The 16202-nt window shown below is 46.1% G+C and overlaps 1 protein-coding gene across 7 annotated transcripts in view; it reads left to right on the forward strand.

Annotated features, from left to right (window-relative positions):
- The window catches only part of ENTPD1 (ectonucleoside triphosphate diphosphohydrolase 1), a 33143-nt gene that overhangs the window by 15020 nt on the left and 1921 nt on the right, over positions 1–16202 (forward strand). For 3 of the 7 annotated variants that reach the window (XM_005520647.3, XM_088059395.1, XM_014250455.2), the window contains exons 2-10: positions 6845–6978; positions 7341–7458; positions 8670–8820; positions 9667–9826; positions 10457–10693; positions 11227–11487; positions 12462–12581; positions 12764–12901; positions 13045–14967. In XM_005520647.3, the coding sequence (XP_005520704.1) occupies positions 6845–6978; positions 7341–7458; positions 8670–8820; positions 9667–9826; positions 10457–10693; positions 11227–11487; positions 12462–12581; positions 12764–12901; positions 13045–13251 (1526 nt within the window). In that variant the 3' untranslated portion in view covers positions 13252–14967. Of the gene's footprint in view, positions 1–2402; positions 2549–5202; positions 5416–6844; positions 6979–7340; positions 7459–8669; positions 8821–9666; positions 9827–10456; positions 10694–11226; positions 11488–12461; positions 12582–12763; positions 12902–13044; positions 14968–16202 lie in introns of those variants that run through there. The other 4 variants (XR_001331336.2, XM_014250454.2, XM_088059397.1 and 1 more) reach the window with 4 other exon arrangements.

The following is a 16202-nucleotide window of genomic DNA, read 5'->3' on the forward strand; positions in this document are numbered from 1 at the left end:
TGAGAATCATAAAGAGATGAGTATGAGGACCAGTAGGATACAGGCTTAGAAGTCCAGTAAACAGCATGTAAATGTGAAAAATAACTATCCAAAGGTCATTGTGGCAGCAGCATCCTGCCACTTGCTGGCTGTATTTAAGAATACCGAGTATCTGGTATTGCTGCAATGCAAGTCAGAAAAACATCTTCCTGCAGAGAGATGATTTAATGAGCAGGCATTGGGATGAGTTGGTGGGGCTGGTGTATAACACCAGGGAGGTGGGCTGTGAGGGTGGGAGGGGGAGTGAGTGCCTTGCAGAGAGCCAGGGAGGCTGAGCACCATCCCCAGCTCTGCGCCGTGCGAAGGTCTCTGACAGGGGAAGCTGCTTGGTGCACGGGTGAGTGGGGCACTTGTTGGTATGGCAGCCTGGGCCACTGGGGTTCATGGCCAGAAGCCCTGGACATCACCTCTGCAGCAGCAACTCTTCACTGCCACGGGGCACCCTAGGCACAAAGCCCCTCTGTGCTGCTGGCAGCTGTGCAGGGAAGAGGAGGGCCAGCCTGCTCCTTTGTGTCCATCTCTTGCTACTACTGCTCAGCTTTCGTTGACCCCAGCACCCAGCAGCTCTCCAGGGTTTCCAGGTGCTTTTCTTTTTTCCAGGAAAAGAGGGCTTGTTCTATTTCCCAGGGCTGTATTCCAGCCACAACACTAAAAGCAGCAGAAGGATGAGGTGCCCCCACACCAGGCAGCGCTGCACACATGGAGAGCATACAGCAGGGTGCCTGAATGCCATCTGAACGAGAACCTGGAGCTTTGCTGGGCCAAGCAGGGAGCACCTTTGTACAGCTGCACCTGTATCCCACAGGGAGAGCACATGGGCTGCATTGGCTTCACTGGCAGCTTAGGAGTGCTTTATCCCCTTTCTACTGACTGCCCTCCTGAACCAAGGAAACAGAACTGGGAGAAAATCCAGGAGCCACCCTCATCCTGAGGAGGGACTGGCTACACCAGTGCTGGCAGATAGAAATGTCATTTGTCTGAAGACAACTAATGAGCCTTCTTTATTCTTCTTTTTTGCTAACTTAACAATTCAGTTCCCTCAGTCTTTCCTCATAGGTCAAGCTTTTAGGCTTGTGATCTTCCTTGTTCTCTTCTGGAGTTTCTCCAAGTGGTCTGCATCTTTCCTGAAAGGCAGTGTCCAAAATTGGTCATAGAACCTCACAGGAGGATTTACCAGCTTTAGATGGAGGGAAAGATTAGTATAAACTGCTATAGCTGTTTTCTCTGGAAAAGCTACTTAACAGATTGCTCACCACCCTGTCTTTGGGTGATGTCTCTTACTTATATGTCATATTTGCTTTTGTCCTTGAGTGAGTTAGATGTTTTCACCAGGCTCTCACCTATTTGTCAAATTTATTTTCAATTCCAGTCCTACGTGTCAGTGTGCTTTACTCCCAGCTTGGTGTTATCTCAGATACAGGCACACTCTTTATCTTCCAGCTCACTGATGCACAGCTATGTGTGGACGTGGGACATTTCAAGCTGCCAAACTCTATAGCCTAAATTCATAAGAGTCTGTGGGGTTTGAGACATGTAGGGATGCATGATTTCAGTATCAAATATCTCTGAGAGACAGCAGCCAAAAAACCCATTATACTGTTTGGATTATCAGTTTCTCTGACACTTCAACGTTTGTACTTCAGCACTTACAAGTATTTCATCTTGAAAAATATAACCCAGTAAATGTGTATTTATTATTCTATGTAGCACTGCAAGGAGGGGCAGAGATCACAGCAGTATTTAGGCCACAGTCTTTGCCATATGAATAATTAAAATTTGGAGCAAAGTCTTCCACACTGTCCCATATAACAGTTGTAAAAGTGATGTAAAATCCTGATCTGGAGCTTGAATTCTTATTTCAATATGCTGAACATCTTGTCCTGATATTTTGAAATAAAGCCCCTTAAACCAAAGCCATTGACTTACCGTATGTGTGCTTGTATGTAAATTCTAAGACAAACCTGAGCTTCTTGACAGCCTAAGAAAAGACTTTTCCAATATGCTGGCCTGAAGCAGGTGGTTTACATTAATTTACAGCAAAGTCTTCCTAGGTAACTTGGATACAAGCATGTTGAAATGAAAAAGGCAGATGAAGAATGAGTAAGAAGTCAGTTTGGGACAGGGAAAATTTCATAAAAGGGTTGATAAATGAAGCAGTGTGGTTCTTCTAAGTGTTTATGGACTCAGATTTTTGGTTGTGGTGAGTCTGAAGACAGGAGTGCCTTTTGGGTAATGTGCATCAAACCCTGAACCCCGCAAGTTCAGCAACCTCACAGGGCAATCAGTGAGGTAATTTCAGGCAATTCAGCCTGAAAAACTTCATGACTACTGAAATCTCATTTTCACTCACCAGGAGGATGATGTGTGTGTCTCCTCTCCATGTTGAACAGCAACACTGACTGCTCCCATGCCCTTTCCCTACCATCACTGCCAGCAGAACTCCACAGACATGAACTCCTGCAGTTAGAAAATGTGCACAGACTGCATTGCCAGAGCCCCTCTCTCCTGGGTGAGTTTGTGTGAGAGGTTCTGGGTTGACTTAGCACAGCCTGTGATGGTGGAGGACCATGTTTCTGAGGTAGTGCAGGTTCCCACCTCACTTCATTTAGGCTGGGACTGTATCATCTGTGGAATGGGTTCAGTGCTGTGCAAGGCCAGTCTCCCTGCAGCTCTGGTCAGAATGCTCAAGAAAAATACAAGCAATTCTTTATGCAGTGAAGTGATGCTGGTCTCTTCTGGTAGGCAGAAAAGGCTTGGAAAGGCAAAAATCCAGAAAGGATCATTTCTTACAAATTGACCAAGAGAATAAATTCCTGCAGGACTGAGACTTGCAGAAGTTGTGAGCTAGAAGTGGACGACAGGCAGAGGGAATAGACCGACAATAAATGAATTAAGGTTGAAATTGGTAATGTTTCTTACCATACAGAAGAATGCTGAGAGGATAAAAGTGGTGGTGGGAACTGTCTCTATCAGTGTGGCACTTGTGCAGTGGAAGAGTGATGGCCTTACAGCTCTTGTGATCCCTTCTGTAACAGACTGAGTGTGACCACCCCAATGAAAGAACGAACAGCTTTATCTGTTATGCTGAGTCAAAGCTTTAAAAAAATATTTGTATTTATTAGAGGTGATGGGTCACAGTGAGATTGTCTGAACCAAGCATGGATTTGGTCTATGCACAGCATCTTTTCTGCTTGACATCCTTAAGATCATTCCTTAAACAAGCCTTAGTCTCTGCATGTCTAAAAGCAGCTGGTTGCCTGATTCCTTTTAACTTCTGTTACTCGTCTTGTTTGGTGAGAAGGGAGTTGAGGGTGGGCAGCCTTGGCTGTGAGTGACATCTCGTGGCATGCAGAGGTGCCAGTGACCTGGTGTAGTGTTGGCTGGAGGGGCCATTTCCTATTTATCTTGAGCTCTGAAAGACACGAGTCAAATCTGCTTCCTTGCCTTCACACAGAGCTGCCTCCCACGCTGGTGTGGTCCTTCCTGGTTATTCACTAGGAGCAACAGGGTTTCCACAGCAAAATTGCTGCAATCTGGAGTAACTGACAACATCCTCCCAGTTCTCTGTCTTGGAGACAGAAGGGATGTTAGATCTGTTTATGTTTTGGGCCATCACTGGATGGAACCAGTGGTAGCCCCTACAAATAGCAAAAAGACCAAAATTGGAAACAGACAGAGATGCCTGAGCAGCTGGGCTGTGCTCCAGCATCTGGAGAGTGCTCAATGCCCACACAGCTGGGCAGGGCTCCAGCATCAAGCGGCTCTGAGCTCTGAGAGGAGAAAATCAGCATCATTTCTATGCCTACTTATGGCCCTATGGGATGTTTTAGTCACTGCACACAGTGGGCAGTGTGAGAGAAGGAGTGGAGAGCTGTCTCTGCTTGGGTTCTGACTGGGCACAGGGACAGAAGATTGTGTCTGCTTAATCTTTAGCTGGGGAAAACCACTAGTGGAAGGAAAACCCTGGGGCCTGGCAATCAGTCAAGTACTGCTCCACTTGGTGGACACTGGGGAGTGTTTGCATGACATCCAGCAGTGTGAATGTGAAATTCAAAGGAGCTGGAGGAAGCTGGAATAACCTAATTCTTTAGCCCCTTCAGAACCTGCAATTATACCTAGAGCTGATGGAGGTAACCAAGGGCACAGAAAAGGGAACTTACTGAAATACCTCACCTTTCTGAACAAACAGCAAGTGAATTTTAACTGCATTGAATTATTTAGATAGATTTGTAGTGTTGCTTTTTGGTTTGGTTTTTGTTTGGATTTTTTAAAACAAGTTTGTCTGTTTTAAGTCTGTCAAGTATTCAAGTCTGTACATTTTCAGTGCTCTTTGGAAAATTACTACTTTGTTACAGTAAATTCTGGATTATGCTTATCACCTTGTACCTTTTCTTTTATGAAACATTTCAATAAAATGCTCCTTGGTGGCATTGGAGTTCAGAGAGATGGATGGTCTGGATTCTACTGAACTAAAATTCAGGCAAAAGCCATATTCAGGGTTAAGAATACAGTGTGCCTTGGCAAAAAAATCAGGCTACAGGTAGGATGCAGACAATTATCATTATGCCTCTGCCTTCAGACAAGGGATTTCTAGCTCATAGTTGGGGTGGTCCATCACAGTGAGAACAATGTTCCTGCTCTGTTGCCAATGCTGGCACTTTCAGAGAGTGGCTCTTGAAAAAATACAGCAGGCTGACATTATCCATCACAACAGGAAATCTAAAAATCTTACAACTTGTGCAAAGTCACACATCTTTTATTCCTATGACAACAAATACACAATAAATTTGTTCATGGTTGGTTCTGGGCAAAATCTCAGAGTAAGGGTGGCAATAATTATGTGGATGTGCTGCGCAAATCTCAGCATCAATTTCAGTTTTCAGGATGCTAACTTCATACCTATACTGTGCAGCTAATTTTACATTAAAGCATCTGCTTTAATTTATTCTTCTAGGGTTAAAATAATTTTTGTACAACAGACATGCTCAGTGCTATCATAACCTGAGCCAACTACTCTCCCCAGTAAGAAGGAAGGTCTCCCAGCCATCATGCTCTGCTGTTTCTAATCACTTCAAGCCCTGAGTTCTGGGTGTTTTTGAATAGAGTTGGATAAAATACATTCTTACTTCCTGCTGTCTGGTATGTGCACTAGACTATTTTTTTAAGCTGCATTCTTGGAGATATTGGCAAGCATTCTGAGCCTCTAACAGGCACTCACAAAGTGTGAGCTTCCAAGTTTCACAGTTAACCTCGGCAGATTTACACACGAGAGGGAACACAGAGCTCCAGGTCAGTGTTACATCCCCAATGGGCCTGTCTGCAGCATCTCCAAAGCGAGCTCTCCTGCCACTTTTAGGTTCCGTTTTCTCTAAGAAGGTAAGAAGCTGTTATTTGCTTATAGCTGGAGATAACCAGAGGTATTTTGCTGCTTCTCACTTGGGCTAACTTCTGAGAATAACTTGAGGATTTAGGGTCATTTGTAAGGTGAGTTAAGACTATATAGTTCTGGGACCTGGGACCACCACTTATATAAAACCAGGGCAGTTAGAAGCTGACCCTGATCAGAACTTGAATGCTTTTCATATTTGCATGTATGATATGAAGTGCCAGGATGGATTTGGAGCACTGATCTGGGTCTGGGGGTCTGGAGACCTCTGGAACACAAGTTCTGTCATGCAGATTCAGAGCAGGTTCAGTCACTCTCTCTGAGTGTGACAATAGTTGATGTGGTTGCCTGCACTGAGGTATTGCCATCCTGAATGACCTGTCATGTACTTCTTAACATCTCCTGGAGTATTTGTGCATAAGGAGAAGAGAAACTATTTCCCATGTGTGTCAGAAGATCAGTGCTTTTGACTATGGAGCATCACTGCTGGTGGAAATGGATTTCATGTCATAGTGGGAGCACATATGTCCCCTGGAGCTATTTGTTTGTTTTAAGTGTTGAATTTACATCAAAGTTATAAATCTGGAAAATACACTCATACCCTTTCTAGAGCTTCATGCAGTAAGATGGTATTTTATTAAACAGTTGCAAAACTGGTCAAGTCTGTTTTGAAATGAGGTTTTGACTGTGGGATACATGAAGGATTATCCAAAGCAGAAATATGTGAAAAACAGCATCATGCTAGCCACTAACGAGTGCAAGGTATATGTATATTGGTTCTGAAAGCTCAAATGACATATTGGTTGTGAATGATTTTCATCAGCCATAACTGGCCTTTTTTACAGAATTATATTGCTAACCATATATATTAAACCACAAAAATCTTAATTTGTTAGATAGGTTATTGTCTCCCTGAAAACTCAGCTTCTGAGCTTGCTGACATGGTTTTCTAAAGACTTTCCCAGGACAGTAACTGTAAACATAGATATGTGTACATTCTTTCTGTTACACGTCTTGTGATGGGCATCTCTCATGGCCAGTGCAGTGAGAAAGTGTTATCCTGACCATCCAATCCCTGGCTGTGGTCAGAAACCTATAAATCCTGGGAGGAAAAATAAACTCTCTCCTCTTTTCACCACACCTCGAGCTGTGTCTGTGTGATCTATTCAGCACCAGCGGCAACAGGTTATCCCAAACATACCTGTAACATTTAAGGAACTAGAGTGGTGCAAGTTCTGCAAAGCACGTGATTTATAACCATACTGTGCCAATTCTGCAAACACAGGCCATTTATAAGCTGGTGGGCAAAGGCAGAAACTTCACAGGGAAAAGGGACTACAGGAACATGCCAAAAAACGTGCCTTTGGGGTGTGAGGAAAGATGGGCTACTGGGATACTGACATCCTTTTTCTGCTCTAGTCACAGGTACCAAACCAAAGATGTCCTCAACAAGAACGATTCTACTCATCCTGGGATTCCTCTCTACTTTGGCTGTAATTGCTTTAATTGCTGTAGCAGTCACCCAAAACCAGCCACTGCCGAAGAATATTAAGGTATTACCAGCTGGTACCCTTAGGGGAAAACAAGCTGGGGAGTCAGGTGTCCATTGTGCTCACAGACAAGTCACTGCCCTTGCTGGCTCTAGCTAATCTCTTTTCCTGGCTCCATGCACCTCAACATCTTGTTTTATATCTTTGTGGTAAAACCAGTTACAGCTTCACAGGGAATTGTGTCCTAAATAACCAGTCCCAACTTCGGGGTTTCTCTGCTCCTGTTTCCTTTGACGGGAGTTTTGCACTGAAGCTCTGCTGGGAGGAGCAATGACAGCCACTGCCACAGCTGCCAGGCTGTGTGTGCCTGGTCCCTGTGTCTGGCTCGGTGTCTCAGGTGTGATATGGGCTCTGTTTTGCCGCAGTATGGGATCGTGCTGGATGCGGGATCGTCCCACACCAACCTCTACGTGTACGAGTGGCCAGCAGAGAAGGAGAACGACACTGGGGTGGTGAAGCAGGTGGAAGTGTGTAAAGTTGAAGGTAAGAGGAGAAAAAGGAGCTGGGGAAGGGGCGTGGGATGAAGAAGAGATAATGTAATAAAAGGGTGAGGGAGGAGAAATCCAGAGGAAGAGGCCAAAAGTAGAAACAGTGTTACATCTGTGAGATAATGTATATCTCACTGCTTCCCAGGGGGAGCTGTATGTGCCTGACCTTCCTGGGGAGAAAAACGGATCCAGTCTTCCATTTGTTTCCAGGATGCTTGGAATAAATTGCTTTTTGGAAAGAACTACACTAAAAAAATCTACTTATATAAAATGTCTGCATGCACTCTTGCTGAAGTGCTGATGAACGCAATGAGAAGGGAGAGCACGGTTTGATCTTTTTCAAGGTTTCTGTGCAAGCTGTGCACAGGGCTTGTGACTCAGGGTTGCTCAGCTAATGTGTGTCATGGCACTTTTTAAATTCTATTTAATTGCTGTCTAGATACTGTATGGTTTAGGAAGGCATGAATGAAGCCCAGGCGTGCACACAACAAGGAACAGCACAGACCATCATGGATCACTGAATTCTGAGGTCAGACCTGCCTGGGGTCTTTTCAGGCCTCTGCAGTGCAGGGGAGAGCCCTACTGTTATCAAGCTGCCGTGATAGCTGTGCAGTGCTGCAGCATCCCACGTCACGAGCAGCACACTGAGCACACAGCAAGCTGGAGCAAATGGGGCTTCCCTGCTGCCATGCAGACACTGGTCCTGGGGCAGCCCAGGGAGCCAGGGGACACATGGCAGAGAGGGACAATGATTCTTTCCTTGGCTTAGCATAAGAAAAAATAGCTGCAAAACAGCCAGTGTTGGAGTGTGAGTATAAAGTACACAAACAAATGACAGCATCTGCTCCAGAGGAGCCAGCATAGGAGGGTCAGGGATATTCAGGTGCAGATCCAGGGTACACCCAGGCAGACTCAGAGAAGAGACTGCAGATGTTCAAGGCATGCTGAAGAAATGGCTTTTCTCAGCCCTCACTGCTAGTTCATAGTCTGCTTTGCAGAGAAAGGGTGGCAGATACTGGGCACTGTGACCACCCACTACATGCACTGGGTTTTGTCGGTGCTGCAGGATTTCTAGAGCTGCTCAGGAATGGTGTGGTTGGACCTGATTCTGCTGCCTGTGATATGGTTTAACACACCTGCTGCTCACAACAGCATTCTGGGGCTATGCTTGGAGTCTGAACAATGAAGTGCCTTTACTTCTTGCAGGCCCTGGGATCTCAGGTTACTCCCATGCCACAGAGAAGGCAGGTCCCTCTCTGGCACAGTGCCTACAACAAGCAAAAGAGGTGATTCCCTCAGCACAGCACAAAGAGACACCCATCTACCTCGGAGCAACTGCTGGCATGCGGCTTCTCAGGTACCGCAGGGCTCGTCCCCTTCTCCTGCAGCACTGCACCTGGGATGGCCATGGCTGTGCCACTGGGGAGCAGCCCTTGGACATGCTGCCAGCTCACACTGTGCCCAGATACCCTCCCCTGCTGCTGACCTCTCAGAGCCCCGAGTCCCCTGGACTTTTCCAATGCTTCCCTGCTCGCTCCAGCCTTCCATCATCTCCTGCATCCACATGCAGCACTGACACCAGGAGATCAGCAGTACCCAGGCTGCTGCCTAGACTTCCCCACAATTAAGGGATGCTCAAACATCCCCACAGTCTGGTATTAGGCCTAATCCTGGATTTTTGAGCCCAAACGTGCTTTAACTCCCCAACAGAGGGCCATTAGAGGCTAAGGCAACTTTATAATCACATCCTCCTTTAATCAGAATTTGTGATTTTCATGAGAGTGACACAGACCTCTTCTGGCTAGCACAGGGAACTGATCTTAGGTATATATTGCCTAGGAAATCTTCCTGGGAATATCTTCTGTATTTCTTCTCTAATTTCTTCTCTAATGGTGACAAAGAGTGAGAGGAATCTCCACAGTACAATTCCTATCAGGACACATGCTACAGAACAAGAGCTCTGGTCTCTGCCCCAAGTAGTTACCACTCTCAGCTGCGGGGTCTGTGAGTGTCAGAGCTGGTGGCAGCTGTGCTGTCAAGGTGTGACAGAGAGGACCATAGCCAGCTAGACCTGGATGACCCATATGAATGACTGGTCTCCCATCCTTGACATTTGGTGGGGAGTTGCAGCCTGCCCACTCAGAATAAAGCACATAGAAAGCTGTCAGCCAGAGTTACTCCATCCTTTCTCCCATTCATCCAGGTTGCAGAACGAAAGTGCAGCTGACAAAGTCTTGTCCTCGGTAGGAAGCACACTACGCTCAGCTCCCTTCAACTTCCAGGGTGCCAGAATCATCACTGGTCAGGAGGAAGGAGCCTATGGATGGATCACCATTAACTACCTTCTGGGCAATTTCAAGCAGGTAGTATATCTATAGCAGGTACCTTTGAACCATTGGTCTGCAGCCCTTTGTAAGTCCTGCCTTGCAAATGGTGTCACAGGCACTCCCTTCCCTTGTAATCCATTTGCCAGGGATCAGGAAGCTGCACATCTTGCCTCAGCAGTAGCTGTGAGTACATCCTGGTACTACCAGCTACCAGGACACACCACTATAGTCAGGCTGCAAGCACTGAAATAAAACACCAGCATCTTCAATAATTTTGCTTGGGTACAGCATCCTTCTCACTTCCCAATCTAAAATATTTCTGTTTCTGAGAAGTTTGACTATGGTTCTTTCCTGTTGAGCTTATAAATCTTCTGAGAGCTGAAACAGTAATCAGACTGGTTTTTCTCATAACAGTAGTATTAGATTTCATATTCTTTGCCCTTCTGCAAACACTTGGGCATGATCCATCTTCTGTATTTACAAGCTTGAATATTTCTTATGTCTTGTTCCAGCTCTCATGTCCTCTCCAGGATTTCCCATGTTTCCTGTGTTCTGTGCTTCTGCTTCTTTCCTCACAGTTCTTTCTCTTTTTCATTTCTCCAAAATAAATCTTCTCCATGCCCAATATATCTGGTTTACTTTAATTTTTTTTATTTTTTTTCCAAGTCTGGCTGGAAAAAGCTTCTACACTCCCTGAAATCCTTAAGTGAGACATCAGGAGCACTAGACCTTGGAGGAGCATCCACACAGATTACCTTTGTATCAAAGGACCTCTCTTCTGAGTCCCCAGAGAACCAGCTCTACTTCCGTCTCTATGGCAAGGATTACCAAGTGTACACGCACAGCTTTCTCTGCTATGGGAAGGACCAGGCCCTGCAACAGAAACTGGCCATGGACCTACAGGCAAGTACATCTACACCTGTAATTGAACAATCCTGGACCCTGCCAGCTTTGGGATACTGGTGCTGTAAAAGTTGTTGTGTCCCAGCTCACCTCTTAGTCTGGATTAGGGAAATGTCATTGTTCTCCAGACAGAGTGGGCATGAGTGCCCGGAGAGGTGACAGTCCATACTTTCAAAAGTACTACTGATTTGAGATGCCTCAATTCTTGGACATGGGATAGCAAGAGAACTAACTGCATTTAACTGAAGTACTCAGGGGAGGTGGCATTTTACCATCTCTGAGAAACCCAAATCAACAGCACAGCTTCACAAGCTGTGACTTAAAATAATTTGCCAGGTTCCTTACAAGGAGGCTGTGGCAGTACCCACATCTCCCCCTGCACAGCCAGTGCCTTCGGCCATCCTTATCCCTTTGACCTGATGTGTGCCCCTGGATGAGATGTACTGTGACAAGTGCCATCCTTCCTTGTGGTTGTTTCCCAGGGTGTTATTCTAGAGTAAAGTGTAACAGTTTGGATTGATTTTTACTTTCAGACCCTGGAGAACAGCAGTCTCCCTGACCCATGCTTTCACAAGGGTTATGAGAGGACTATAAATATTAGTGACTTCTTCAAAAACCCTTGCACATCAGACAAGAAAAAGCAGTTACCTTTCAGCCAGCTGTACATAAAGGGAGAGGGGGACTATCAAAAGTGCCGAGAAAACATCCAGAAACTCTTCAACAAAAGCAATTGTCCTTATTCCAGTTGCTCCTTCAATGGGATATACCTACCTCCATTACAAGGGGATTTTGGGGTGAGTCTTCACTCATTCTTCAACTCTCTGTAATCCAGAATGTCAGAAGAGCAGAAATTCAGAGTAATGCTAGAGTGCGTTCTTTATGACAGAGGCAGGAAATCATTTACGAGATGTTTTTTGGACGTGTAACTACAAAAGTAGTGCTGCACTTGCTGTGAGGACAATACTGGCCTACCAGTACTGCACTGTTCCCATTCTAACCCATCTCTTTGGGGTGCTCTGTTTACTCACTTTTAAGCTGTCTTTCCTGATGTCCAGCACCAGAGGCAGGAGAGCCTGCTGCAGGCAGGAACACTGCTCCTGCAAACCTTGTCTCCTGAGGTCAGTGGTGGTACCAGATCTGAAACTCACCCAGCAGTGTCTGAGCGCCACTGAAACCAGTCAGCTCACCTATCTGCTTCCCTGACACGATGAGGAGACAGTGCACACTCTGAACACACATGATGTGTGACACCATGCTGACCATCAGTCCCAGAGCTGCAAGAGCTGCTCAGTGATTGTGAGGCTTTCCAGGGAACTGCTAATACAATCTTGTCCTGTTCCTAAGCTGCCTCCTGCCTACCAGCTACTGGCCATGGTCAGAAATGGGGTTTCTGGACCTTGGATTATATGATGGAGCTCTGTACAATCCTTTCAGACAGTCACCTCTGCTCTTTGTGGTGATGTTGGTTGCACACTCAGCTCACCCAGCTGCCAAAACAGGATCATGGTTGTGATGGCAATCAGTGTTCACTGTATGCCACTGGCACACCTAAAGGAGAGAGCTCACAGAAGTTCTTCAGGATATCATAATTCCTACCTCCATGTCTCAGCAGCTCTGAGCCATATGTCTCAGAATGACATCACTCCTGAAAACATTCCTGCCCTTGTGTGTGTGATGTTGCTTCTTATATTTCTCTATGTATAAATAAACTCATTTTCTTTTGTGTTATTTGTGGCCTAGTCAGATTAAAAGAATCTTTTTCCTTCAGGCTTTTTCTGCTTTCTATTTTGTGATGAACTTTTTGAACCTGACCAGTGAACCAAACCCCCTTGCCCTGAACAAAGTGACCAGCACCATTGAGAGCTTCTGTGCCCGGCCTTGGCAAGAGGTAAGCTGCACTTGTTGCACTAGACTGGGGCTGCTGATACTTTTCTGTAGGATAAACAGCAGGGGTTAATTTCCAGAACAAGATGGGGAAGATCCCCTCAGCACCTGCAGTGGGATGCTCAGGCACAAGCTGGAGCAGTGGGAAGGTGTGTTTAACAGCCTGGTGATTGTCTCCTTCCCCAGGTGAAGACAGCATATCAGCACATCAAAGAAAAGTACCTGAGTGAATATTGCTTCTCTGGAGCCTACATCCTCTCTCTCCTGGAAAATGGCTATGAGTTCACTGAAAATAATTGGCAAATGATCCACTTCCTTGGAAAGGTGTGTTTCATGGTGGGCAGGGCTGTACCCCAGCAGTTCTCTGCAGCCTCTGCTACACAGCCTGGCCCTTATCCCCAGGAGTGCCACTGCTCAGGCAATGCCATGGGCAGCCTCCCAGCACTGATTCTGCTCTTCTGTTTCAGATTGGCAGCAGTGATGCAGGTTGGACCCTGGGCTACATGCTGAACCTGACCAACATGATCCCTGCAGAGGAGCCAGCAGGGCCCCCTCTCTCCCATGGCAGCTACGTGGGGCTGATGGTGCTGTGCTCCCTTGTGCTGGTGTCTGTGCTCCTGTTTGCCTGGCTTCTCTTCCACAAGCCCAAGTGCCTGCAGAAGGGAATTGTTTAGGAAGAACCTGAGGGGAGAGGACCCATGTCATCCTGGCTGCTCAGGGCTCAGGAGACCCCAGCAGAGCAGAGTCCCTCTCACTGAAGCTACTGACTGTACAACAAGGGCATTTATTTCTTCTGATTCACACTTGCACTGACAGATGTTGGGACATCAGGCTCGCCACCTTCTCTGCCAAGGACAGACAAGCTCGTGTCCCCTCCTTGAGTGGGTCGTACTCTCATTCAATGAAACTTTGCTGCTTGTTGGTTTCTGCCTTGTGCACAGCATTATAAAGAGAAAAGTGGCAGCAATCTTTGGGAGCCAGTGCTCCTGCAAGGGTTATCTCAGGGTCACAATCCCACTGAGCTCTTGGGAGCTGTCACATACAGGGTGATCCTGCTCCTTCTCCGCTGAAGCTGTTCCCAAGAGCCCTTTCTGCACCAGCACACCTCTGCTCACCTCCCCACGCCCTGAGCTCTCACAGCGCTACAGCTGGCTACAGCTCTTGCACCTGGCTGGCCCCTGAAGGCGGGTCAGGTTCCCAAATGCCACTCTGGGAAAAGAAGGGATGAGGATGAAGAAACCGAGCGTGCTTGTGGTCATCAGCCCTTAGCTGGGTTCTGCCGGCTGTCAGCTCCTTTTGCAGGTGGCAAAATGCCTTTTTCCCACGTCTTCCTGATGTCATTGCTGGACCAAAGCTGGCTCGCTGTTGCACTGAGCCATTCCCGCGTCCCTAAGGCACATCAAGCCACAAGTTCCCAGCCAGGCATTGCTGCATGTTGTAGGAAGATCTTGTATTGTACTGGTTCCTTGGCCAGAAGTGAATATTTATGCCTGCAGGGACTCTGGTGTGACCAGTGTGCCCTCGGGTATAGACCCACTGAAGCAATCCAGGGTCACTGTGCTGATAACACAGCAGCCTCCAGTTTAAGGAAAGTGTTTATCAGTTAATGTTCCTGTAGGCAGCTGGCAGCAGTTAACCAGCATGAGTATGCACAGATTGAACCACTCTTTCCACCAGCAAAATTAATGAAATTTTGCCATTCCTTTCCTCCTAGCACAGGCTTATCCTATGGCCATAAGACCAGGGCTTGTGAGTGCACATACTGCAGCCCATCTTCTAGCACACAACTAGGATGATGCCACTGATTGAGTTTATGAATCACTTTCTTCCGTTTTTCCATTTCTTGGTCCAAAAAAAAAGAGAGGTAAGTCAGAAATCAAATTTTGTAAAAACAGTTAGAAACCACTGGTGCCTGTCTGCCTCCCACAAAATCTCAGAAATCTCTTCTCCAAATGACCTGTAAATGTGGAAGCAAACTGAAAGCAGATATTGTGGAGAGAGAGGAAGGCATAGCAAATGCACATCTGCTTCCCCAAGCAGAGGTGCAGGCAGTGTGGAGGGGATCAGGATGTGCAAGCCCAGTAATGCCCTCTCCTTCAGGCAAGCACAGACACAGAGCTCTCCCAGTCTGTCCCTCTGCGTAGTCCAAGCTGGAAAATGTCACCCAGTTAGTTCTACTTCATGCCTGGAAGTAGAAGCCCTGATATTTTGAAGGACCTAAATGTAAGGAAAAAAAATCTACCCTGCTCTAAGATCTTTGGGCAGATCATTGTTCTTCTAAAAATCTGTCTTATTTTTGCTCTGAATTAGCTGGCTTCAGCTTCTGTTGGATCCTGTTCTGCCCATTTCCAAAAGACTGAGTAACTCTGTTACTAAAATCCCTTTTTAAATTTGTTGGTGCTTGCAAGTTGTCATTATATCATATTAAATAGATTGGTTTTCAATCTGTAAAGTGGTCTCTGCTGACCTCACTTGCAGCTCTCCATTTCTTTTAAAAGTTTTATGTCTTTCTGAAACTTAGACACCAAAGTTTTCAGCAGGTAGCAGAGTCACTAATAGTGTATTTATCTGGTTTTGATCTATGCTCTATGTTCCCCATTCATATATCTCTGGTCCAGGTCTGTTCACTTAACAGAAAGTTTTTAGGCTTTTGAGTCCAGCTGAGCTATTGCAACTCAGTCTTTTTTCCCGGTCATTGCATTTCAGAACAGCCTCTCACATCCTACATCACTGTCTCTCAATATGAGCCATTTTTCCTTCTGTATGGCTCCACTGAAACACTTATGATTCAAAGAACATTGCCCCAAGCAGATTATCCAGCTCAATCTGCAAATGACCCTTCAGCAGCTGTGAGTCCATTGACTGGTTTTTGTTTATCTGCAAACACATTGCGATGTCTGAATTCAGCTAGGGATGCAGTCTTCCCTCTGTTGTTTGCAGCAAAGATAGGCAGATGAGAGATGAACAGCAGGTTTTGGCCATGGCTGGAAGGCACACAGGAGAAATGTGGGATCAGAGCTACTTCTGCTGCCCAGACAGCCTCATTTGCAACACACCCCATCCCGTGCCACCTTCCTTGCATACAGAGCCTTTGTAGCAGAGCAGATGTCCTGGGGAAGCTCCTCAGGTGAGCTGGCACATCCCTTGAATAGCATGGAAACCTGCAGAGTGGAAATTCCTCTCCTGAGACCTCCTTGGGGGTCTGGCAGCTGCTCGGTTGTGTCCATGATGAGAACTGGCAGATCCATTAGGACATGTCAGAAATAGATGCAAAAACCTCACGTGGAAGTCGGTGTGGAAAGAAAAGTTTGTGCCAGTCTGCTCTTCTTGTCCCTGCTAAGGATTTATGCCACAGGAAAATGTCCAATATCTGGGAGAAGAGCTTTTACAATGTTCTGAATCTGAATTGCAAGTCCCTTAATATTAATATTGTTAGCTCCTGATTCTGGAGCCAGGTGAGCAGCTGGCATCTTGACTTGCTCCTCCTGTCTTAATTATCTCACTTTTTGGGTTGAGTTTTGGGGTTTTTTAAAGCTTTAATTGTGACTTGAGTCCAACCTAAAGGGCCCAAACTAAAATAAATGCAAAATATGTTACAATATTTTTAAAACCTATTACTTTTATA

Source organism: Pseudopodoces humilis, chromosome 9 (assembly GCF_049639895.1).
Source record: "Pseudopodoces humilis isolate 2021_Gansu_Grassland_sample_001 chromosome 9, ASM4963989v1, whole genome shotgun sequence".
Lineage (NCBI taxonomy): Eukaryota > Metazoa > Chordata > Aves > Passeriformes > Paridae > Pseudopodoces > Pseudopodoces humilis.